Source organism: Rhineura floridana, chromosome 2 (assembly GCF_030035675.1).
Source record: "Rhineura floridana isolate rRhiFlo1 chromosome 2, rRhiFlo1.hap2, whole genome shotgun sequence".
Taxonomy (NCBI): domain Eukaryota; kingdom Metazoa; phylum Chordata; class Lepidosauria; order Squamata; family Rhineuridae; genus Rhineura; species Rhineura floridana.
This window is the reverse complement of record NC_084481.1, coordinates 163,130,461-163,140,114: the sequence shown is the minus strand read 5'-3', so window position 1 is coordinate 163,140,114 and position 9,654 is coordinate 163,130,461. Positions and strand designations below refer to the sequence as shown.

The 9,654-nt window shown below is 39.7% G+C and overlaps 1 protein-coding gene across 3 annotated transcripts in view; it reads left to right on the top strand.

Annotated features, from left to right (window-relative positions):
- Positions 1-1,198: 1,198 nt before the first annotated feature.
- MED6 (mediator complex subunit 6) overlaps positions 1,199-9,654 on the top strand; it is a 32,172-nt gene continuing 23,716 nt past the window's right edge. Inside the window, exon 1 of one of the 3 annotated variants that reach the window (XM_061611163.1) lies at positions 1,199-1,303. In XM_061611163.1, the coding sequence (XP_061467147.1) occupies positions 1,282-1,303 (22 nt within the window). In that variant the 5' untranslated portion in view covers positions 1,199-1,281. Of the gene's footprint in view, positions 1,304-1,357; positions 1,380-6,639; positions 6,729-9,654 lie in introns of those variants that run through there. The other 2 variants (XM_061611164.1, XM_061611167.1) reach the window with 2 other exon arrangements.

The window sequence follows — 9,654 nt, the reverse complement described above, 5'->3', positions numbered from 1 at the left end:
GGTCTGTAGAGTAACATAATAATGAGTAACACTTTAGGAAACCTTCACCTATAAGTACCCAGTGAAATGATCTATGTGGGGAAAGTGTGTGTGCATTTTTGCCATCCTGATTTTGAGAAAAAAAGAGTGAAGTTACAGATGTTAAGGAGTAGATGATCCGCATTAAGGCTGCAATCCTCTGTCCACTTATCTGGGAGTAAACCCTGCTGAATTCAGTGGGATTTATTTTTGAGAAGACATCCATAGTAATATCTCTTGAGAATGTACCCTAAATAGGATTGGAAGGTACCAAGAGCTCTTCTGTATCTGTAAAAGTTGTGTGGGAGAAGGGAGAATTTCACCTTGTGGTTTTTCCCATTACAATGTTGCAAGAACACCTGCACTTGGCTGACTTTCTCTTCTCCTAAAGATACAGGATCAGTCTCAGGCCAGAAACCCGGCAACCCTAACCCTAAAATAACAGAGGTCAGTGCACAAACAGCTAGGCCTGGCCAGCTAATTTAGGGTGTATGATTTGTATGCTTTCAATGGGCTTTGTAGCACTTTTCTGTATATTGGACTCACAATTTAATGAATATATTTTGTAATTAGAGTTGCCACCTTTTTTTGTTTACCATTTTCTGCTCCTATTAGTTTAAGAGCAGCATGATTTAAATGTTGCAAACATAAAGCTAAAAGCTATCACCCCTAGCCCTTATCTCCATAGCCCAAAAATCTGTACCTGCAGATTTCTGATCAAGGTAAAAACACACAGAGACAGACTTTTTATGTGTGTTTTTGGTGGCTTAGATTTTCAACTCGCGGTGTTGCCACCTATTTCATAAACTGCATTTGAAGCGTTGCTGTATGATTTGTATCTGATTTACTTATATTGCAGTCTTAAAGATGTCTACTGAAAAGCAAGTCTTATTGAATTCAACAGGGCTTATTCCCGTATGTGGGGCTAGGACAACCGCAGCCTTATACACGTTTTTTATATAAATCTTTAAATTCTGTCCCTTACCTTTCACCCCTAAAATTCAATTTCATCTCCTTGCTTTTAGTGGCTATAGGGTATGCGCGCGGGCGCTCTTAGAACCTTTACTGAACCCTAACGTACAACCGCTCTGTTCTTCAGGTTGCTGAAAAAACAACTACACATGCCCCTCCGCTTGTTTTCCTAGTCGCTCTAGTCTATCACTTCTCTCTTCGGATGCTGTCCTAGCCAACTTCTCTCTATGGTCTAGTGAGGTCATAGCTGTGCGTCGGGAACGCGCAGATGCGACGTCTGGAGCTAGAATCATGGCGGCGGTGGATATACGAGGTACTGGATATTGGTGTCTTCCTTAGAGCGGGGGATGGGACTTTATTGCTGTCATGCAGTTGCTTAGGAATGTTGTGTAAGGAAAGCTCCTTGACTACCTTCCTTCCCTGTGTGTCTCCATTGTACCATCCAAATCCATCAGGAGCCCTGAGGTAGATCCCGCAAACAGGGTAGAGTGGTACCTGTCCTCTCGGTAGGGCTAGGAGGGGAGAGTTGGGAGTTAACGAAGCATTTGTGTGGTTACAGAGTATGGGTTGTTATGTGTCTTCAAGTGAATTACGACTTACAGCGACCTTATGAATCAGCGATCTCCAATAGCATCTGCCGTGAACCACCCTATTCAGATCTTATAAGTTCAGGTTTGTGGCTTCCTTTATGGAATCATACCATCTCTTGTTTGGTCTTCCTCTTTTTGTACTACCTTCTGTTTTTCACAGCATTATTGTCTTCTCTAGTGAATCATGTTTTCTCATTATGTGTCCAAAGTAGGATAACCTCAGTTTCATCATTTTAGCTTCTAGTGATAGTTCTGGTTTAATTTGTTCTAACACCCAATGATTTGTCTTTTTTGCAGTCTATGCTATATGCACAAAGCTCTCCTCCAACACCACATTTCAAATGAGTTGATTTTTCTCTTACCTGCTTTTTTCACAGTCCAACCTTCACATCCATACACAAAGATTGGGAATACCATGGTCTGAATGATCCTGACTTTAGTGTTCAGTGATACATCTTTACATTTGAGGACCTTTTCTAGTTCTCTCATAGCTGCCCTCCCCAGTCCTAGCCTTCTTCTGATTTCTTCACTATTGTCTCCACTTTGGTTAACAACTCTGCCGAGGTATTGATAATCCTTGACAAGTTCAATGACCTCGTTGTCAACTTTAAAGTTACATAAATCTTCTGTTGTCATTACTTTAGTCTTCTTGATATTCAGCTGTAGTCCTCCTTTTGTGCTTTCCTCTTTAACTTTCATCAGCATTCATTTCAAATCATTACTGGTTTCTGTTAAGAGTATTGTATCGTTTGCATATCTTAAATTATTGATATTTCTCCCTCCAATTTTCACACCTCCTTTATCTTGGTCCATTCCCGCCTTCTGTATGATACATTCTGCGAATAGATTAAACAAGTAGGGTGATAAAATACACCCCTGTCTCACACGCGATTGCTTTTTCCATATTCTGTCCTTACAGTAGCCTCTTGTCCAGAGTATAGGTTGTGCATCAGAACAATCAGATGCTGTGGCACCCCCATTTCTTTTAAGGCATTCCTCAGTTTTTCATGATCTACACAAAAACCAAAGATGTATCACTGAACACTAAAGTCAGGATCATTCAGTGCACAGTATTCCCAATCTCTATGTATGGATGTGAAAGTTGGACAGTGAAAAAAGTGGATAAGAGAAAAATCAACTCATTTGAAATGTGGTGCTGGAGGAGAGCTTTGCAGAAACCATGGACTGCGAAAAAGACAAATAATTAGGTGTTAGAACAAATTAAACCAGAACTGTCACTAGAAGCTAAAATGATGAAACTGAGGTTATCATATTTTGGACATATAATGAGAAGATAGGATTCACTAGAAAAGACAATAATGCTGGGAAAAGCAGAAGGGAGTAGAAAAAGAGGAAGGCCAAACAAGAGATGGATTGATTCCATAAAGGAAGCCACAGACCTGAACTTACAAGATCTGAACAGGGTGGTTCATGACAGATGCTCTTGGAAGTCACTGATTCATAGGGTTGCCATAAGTCGTAATCGACTTGAAGGCACATAGCAACAAACACAATCAAAGACTTTGCTGTAATCTATAAAGCACAGTGTGATTTTCTTCTGAAATTCCTTGGTCCATTCTATTATCCAACATATGTTTGTGATATGATCTCTGGTGCCTCTTCCCTTTCTAAATCCAGCTTGGACGTCTGGCATTTCTCATTCCATATATAGTAAGACCCTTTGTTGTAGAATCTTGAGCATTACTTTACTTCCATGGGATATTAAGGCAATAGTTCGATAATTAGTGCATTCCCTGGGATCCCCTTTCTTTGGAATGGGGATATATATGGAATGCTTCCAGTCTGTGGGCCATTAATTAGTTTTCAATATTTCTTGACAAAAATTTTTCAAAATTTGGACAGATTCAGTCTCAGTAGCTTTGTAGCAACTCTATTACTATGCCATCTGTTCCTGGTGATTTGTTTCTTCCAAGTATTTTAAGAGCAGCTTTCATCTCACATGCAAAATTTCGGGTTCTTCATCATACGGTTCCTCCATGAATGGATCTGTCATCCTGGCATCTCTTTTATAGAGTTCTTCAGTGTATTACTTCCATCTTCCTTGTATTTCATCTCAGTCAGTCAGTGTGTTCCCCTGTTGATTATTCAACATCCCTACTCTTGGTTTAAATTTCCCTTTCATTTCTCTAATCTTTTGGAATAGGGCTCTTGTTCTACCCTTTTTGTTGTCCTCTTCTATTTCTATACAATAACTTTTGTAATAGTTCTCTTTGCCCCTAGTACTAGTTGCTATATTGTTGCATTTAGGGTTCTAACCGTGTTTCTCTCTCCTTTTGCTTTCCTTCTCTCTTGAACCATTTTAAGAGTTGCTTCTGGGATGTTATTTAAATTGTATTTTGGCATGGTTCCTTTGTTCTTCTTCTTTAGCTTTACTCCGATTTTATTCTCAGTAGAAAAAGTTTATTTTTTAAAGACTCCCAATGGCTCCTGCGCCAAAGGGCTTGAAATTAAAGCAGATCTACCTTTGAGATTAGAAAAATTACTATAGGGAGTGGACAGAAAAGTCTAATAATATTTGAACTCAGGATCGCTTAATGAATATGTCAGAAGGTACAGGATAATTTTAAAAAACACAATTATTTCATAATGAATGATATATTTATTATTTGACACTATAGCAATGGTCACTAGCTCATAAGGCTTTAAAAGGAATTATAAACATTATTGGAGGCTAAGTCTATCAGTGGCTATCCGCTATACCTGAGAACACAAACCTACATACTCAGAAATAAGCCCCAGTATATCCGGTTGGGCTCACTATGGGCCTTATTATGCTCTGTAGGGCTTACTTCCAGGGAAGTGTGCACCTAAATGGAATTCTGTGTTCAGAGGCAGTATGCTTTTTGAGAATCAGGTGCTGAGGTGCACTTGTGCACACACACACATATACGTGTGTGTGTGTGCGCGCGCATGCGCACACACGCACAACCTTACCTATATGTGCAACCGGGAATGTTTAGAAGTCTCTGTCTGGCAACTTCTGGAAGAAAAATGTAGGCCTTGTTGGACCCTAGTCTAGGAAGCTGTCTTATACTAAGACAAACCATTGGTCTGTCTTGCTCTGTACTGACTGCTATACTGACTGTTGGTGGCTTTCCAGTATTTCAGAGAGGAGTCTTTCTCAACCCTACCTTGAGATGCCAGGGATTCAACCTTGGACCATTTGCATGGAAAGTATATGTGATATCAGTGAGCTGTGGCTCAGTGAACTGTACTTTTTATGTTCTTTTATGTATTTCTTTACTTATTTAGAAAACACATTGTCAGTATTTCAGTTTAAGAATTCCCAAAGCAAAGAAGTCATAGAAATGCAATTTAAAATAATAATAATACATTAATAATGTCTTAAATTTAAAATCAGGAAGGATGTCTAGGGTCATAATTTTCTCAGTTTTATTTAATCACAGGTGGGCTCTAAATATCCTTGAGGTTCTAGCAAGAGTTGCATGTTGGCTGCTCTTGCCCCATTTGGGTCATATAAATTTAAGTACTATTGCAGTACATTTTCCATTAGTTAAATGACAAGTTATCAGGAAACCATTGATGCAAAGTGAAGTCTCTTGCTTCCGGTACGCTCTTAACAAGCTTTTTTAGACTGAATCATTGACTTTTTTGCCCCCATCATATAATTCTGTTATGGTAAAGGACCAGGATTAGATTATTTTTGCAATTTAAGGAGTCTGAACTCCATGTTGGAATCCGTTGATAAGTGCTTTTGCAGTGGTTTGGTTGAACTGTGGCATAATAATAATAATAGTAATGGCCACTAAATTAAAGCATCCTCTCCCAATTCTTTGGAAATGCAAGCCTCTTTTTTACACACAATTCTGAAGCAGCTGAAGCGGATAGTAGATACTGTGGTGAAAGTGGCCTTAGACCTGTGCCAAAGACAATATGTTGATTATGCTACAGGAGTGGTGACACCAGTAATTTCTCTGTCACCATAGCATCTCTCAATGTTTTCAGTAGTCAAAGGTTTGCTAAATCTGCTCTGTGTCTCCCTAAGAAATAACACTGATAAATATGATGTGTTTACCAACAAGAACACTTCTAATGGATCCAACATTATGCCAGCTGGTTTACCTCCCAAGTCAAAACTTGGAATGTGGCAGTCTTAGGCTATAGTCTTCAATACATTATCTTAGTGATAAGCCCCATTAAATTCAGAAGCCTTGCTTCTGAGTAGAAGTACACTGTTAGCCTCATCCAGTTACACAGATTAGTTTCAACTACTGTTTCTTGCCAGTGACAAGCACTTAACTCAAACAAGTGTAAGGAGTAGACTCTTGTCAGATCCTGTGATTTTGAGAGATTGGAAAACTTTCCATTGATGGAGTTCAGTCATTTGCCTGGTTGCATAGGCTCACAAATGTAGAGTGTTTCTCCATCTAGCTTAGTAGTAGTGGTTAGGGGTTTTATTCCTTACTGCCGTTTAGCAATCTTTTATGTCAGATTTGAAACTTAGCAACTCTTATTTGTGCCCCCCCTTACAAAGCTTGTTTTCTGTAATGTGCTATACATAAAACTGTTCAAAACGTACAGCAACACCACTTAGGCTGGGGCTGTTGAGGCTACAATATGTATATATATGCTCAGAGACTTCACTGATGACTTATGTTATTCTCAGTACTGAAATTTTTTTTTATCTCTAAAGGCCCAAGTAGCTGTTGGAATAATATTTGTTACGTCAGCAGTGCTGCAAGGACATTTTAAAAAAGCTTTACAATTATGAAATTCCCGTAGAGATTCACCAAATTTGAACATTTTCCATTAATGTCATGAGAGCTTTCTCTTTGATTGGCATCGCAGTCAGCTGAAATGGTTGGATTGAATGAGTTATCTGCCATCATCTTTTGAGAAGGGGTGGAGTCTGAATTTGTTTTGGGTTTGCAGACTTCCCTGAAGAGAGTTTAGAAAATAGCTCTGTTTGGAAATAATAAATCAAATCTATAAAATATTCTTACTAATAACATTGAAGTAGGATTTGGGACACAATAGGTTTCTGATGGACAACACTGATATGAATTTGATTTAGATCACAGCTAACTGAAAAACATCTGGGAGTCATTGGAGGTATTAGAAGATAGCTGTTTGCACCGTTCAAGTCACACCATTCTGAAGAAAAGGGTAAATGTTCCTGCTAAATCTTAGTAGAATAAAACATCTGTAGCCAGAAATCCTAGTTAAATCTGGACTACTTGGTCTCTAAATAACTATGCATGGGCCAATCAAGTCTGTCCTTCTCTCTTTTTTGCTGCTGCTGCAGTATATTCGGATGGACACAAAAGGCAGTCATATATTGGGGCAAATTATTTTCTACTTGGTTTGTGGTTTTGGTTTCTTCCTATCACAATTACTTGTGAGGTTAATCATTTTGCATTGCTTCAGAGTGTTAGCAATGGTCAAGTTTTTATCTCATTAAATGCTTCATGAGATAAAAAAGAATAATGGCTTGAAAGGGGCAATCTGGAAGGACACAGCAGACAAGAAAATAGCCACCAAAGCTTGAGATGTTCCTTTTGACATGGGATAACCTGCTACTACATAAACAAAGGTTTCATCTTAATTGGGAGCAATTAACAGAAAGATAGCTAGTGTGATCGCTCTCAAGTAATGCTTATAAAAACGAGCTGCTGTGGAGACAAGCTCTTGGGCCTTGGGATGGGGCTTATAAAAACATCATTTAGGGGTGTTGAGCTAAATGATTATTTTTGAAATGATTACAACTGCATTTCTGCAGTTTCTCAAGCAAGGAGAGAAGGATTATTGATTAGGATTTCTTTGTCATTTTGAGTTGCCCAAAGTACTTTAGGAAGTGTTTAGAACTTTAGTCTTGTCTCAAGTACCACATCGCCTTTCATCTAATCGATATGACAATCACAACCCCTTCAATATCAAGACATATATTCATCATTTTTTGCAGACTCAAAATTTACATCTGTTTAATTTAAATGACATAATGAAAGCTGAAATTTTATCAAAAGCGCAGCCTGGCATGTCAATCCTACTCACTTTTAAAACTAGTAATACTGTGATCTCGCTTTTGAACAATAGACGTCGCTTTAGCAATCTGGGCATTGGACTGCATAGACATTTCATTAATGTTGCCAGCCCTCACCCTTTAATTTTGAAACGCACTTCTATGAATCAACAACCAGTCTTGACAGACCATTTAGCTGCATTGCCATCTAAACCTATCATTCCAGCTGATACCCCCAGATATACTGCTTCTATCTTAGATCCCCAGAACATTCCCCCAGCTACAAGACAAAAAAAGACGGCCAATGAAAGATCACCACTAAATTCTGACCACTACCAATTTCAATCTCCAAATTTTTTGGAAGACAAAGTTGATGACTTAACATCTAAATTCTCCAGTTTCTCTGATAATGCTCAAAACGACATCATTGACAACCTTCAAAACCTCTTGGTAACTTTACAGAATAAACAATCTTTGCCTCATTTTGAGACCGACACTGCTGATATACCCTTGAAAATTTCCCCTAACTCCTCGCCCTTGACCCTCGAACTAACAAAAGAAAGACGTACTAATTCTATACATCCATCATGCTGAATCACTGAGCCAGGACCATATGAATCAAATGGATCCTCCCTAATATCCCCCGGTCTCAAAAAGGCGCGGCCCAACACTAGTGTGATTAAATCTATACCCACTGTGCTAGGTAAAGGGAGACACAATCGTCAAAACAGTTCTTGACTTCAAATTAGCTCTCGCCCATCTCGCTGCTTATCCACGCTAACTCGAGTGCATTTAAAAAAAGAAATATGCTACTGTGAAAATAAACTAACACATTCAGACTACTCAGTTTTATTTTTTAATGCGAGATCAGTTAACAACAAGACTGCCATTATCTATGACCTTATTAAAGACGAACATGCTGATCTCGTATGCATAACTGAAACCTGGCTGGAAGATGCAGGGGGTGTTAATCTAAATTGCCTCTGCCCCCCAGGATATTCCGCCTTCCATCAATCTAGATTAGATAATCGTGGAGGGGGTGTAGCCATTATTCACCGCAAAGCTATTTCTCTATCTAGGCTATCATCTCAGTACCATCCTGGTTTCGAATCTCTCGGTTTAAAATTTAATCACCAGAATTCCACTGTAATCCTATTAATCTATCGTTCACCTCACTATTCAACTACCTCCCTATCTGAACTACTTGACCTAATTTCAGGATTGATGCTGGAATCCCCGAATCTTCTAGTGTTAGGAGATTTCAACATCCATGCAGAATCTTTCTCCCTAAGATCAACAAAGGACTTCATGACTTTGATGTCAACTCTGGGGTTCCAACAATTAGTATGGACCCCAACTCACACAGCTGGCCACACCCTTGACCTTATTTTTCAGCCAGTTTCAGATACGAACGACTTTCAAATTGATGATATTGTCACTTCCTCATTGTTTTGGTCTGACCACTACCTGATCCAATTTAAGTTATCATTTATGCCGTCTCCAGCTAAGGCGCCGCCTCCTATCAAATTATATCGCCCCAGAAGATTATTAGACCAAGATGTATTCTTATCCAGACTCAAAGACTACCCCGATGTCCATTCGGGAGAACCAATTGACATTCTTACCAACATCTGGAATAATAGGTTGTCTGAAACAGTAGATACAATTGCCCCTCTCCGTCCATTGAAAATGGCCAGACCTAAACCTGCTCCCTGGTTCTTGTCGGGAGGATGAGCTGGGCTCCTGGGGGGTTGGAAGGAGAGGATTCAGATGGCTGGCAGAGGGAGGAGGGAGGAACTTACCCTCTGTGGAGCGAAGCCGAAACAGAGGACATGCCAGAGATAGGGTCGCCTAGCAACAGGGAGCCTGAGAGCCTTGAAGTTTTAGAATCCCCCCAGACATTCCCAGGCCCTCCCTTCTCCGCAGCTCAGAGCAAGAGGGAGGGCTGATCACAGCAGAAAGGCGGAGAGATGGTTTACCCTCAGCTCCTTCTTTATCACCCATAGTGGAATCGGACACTTCAGAAGAGGAGGAGGTGATGCCTCCCCCCTCACCACGCACACGCAGACGGTT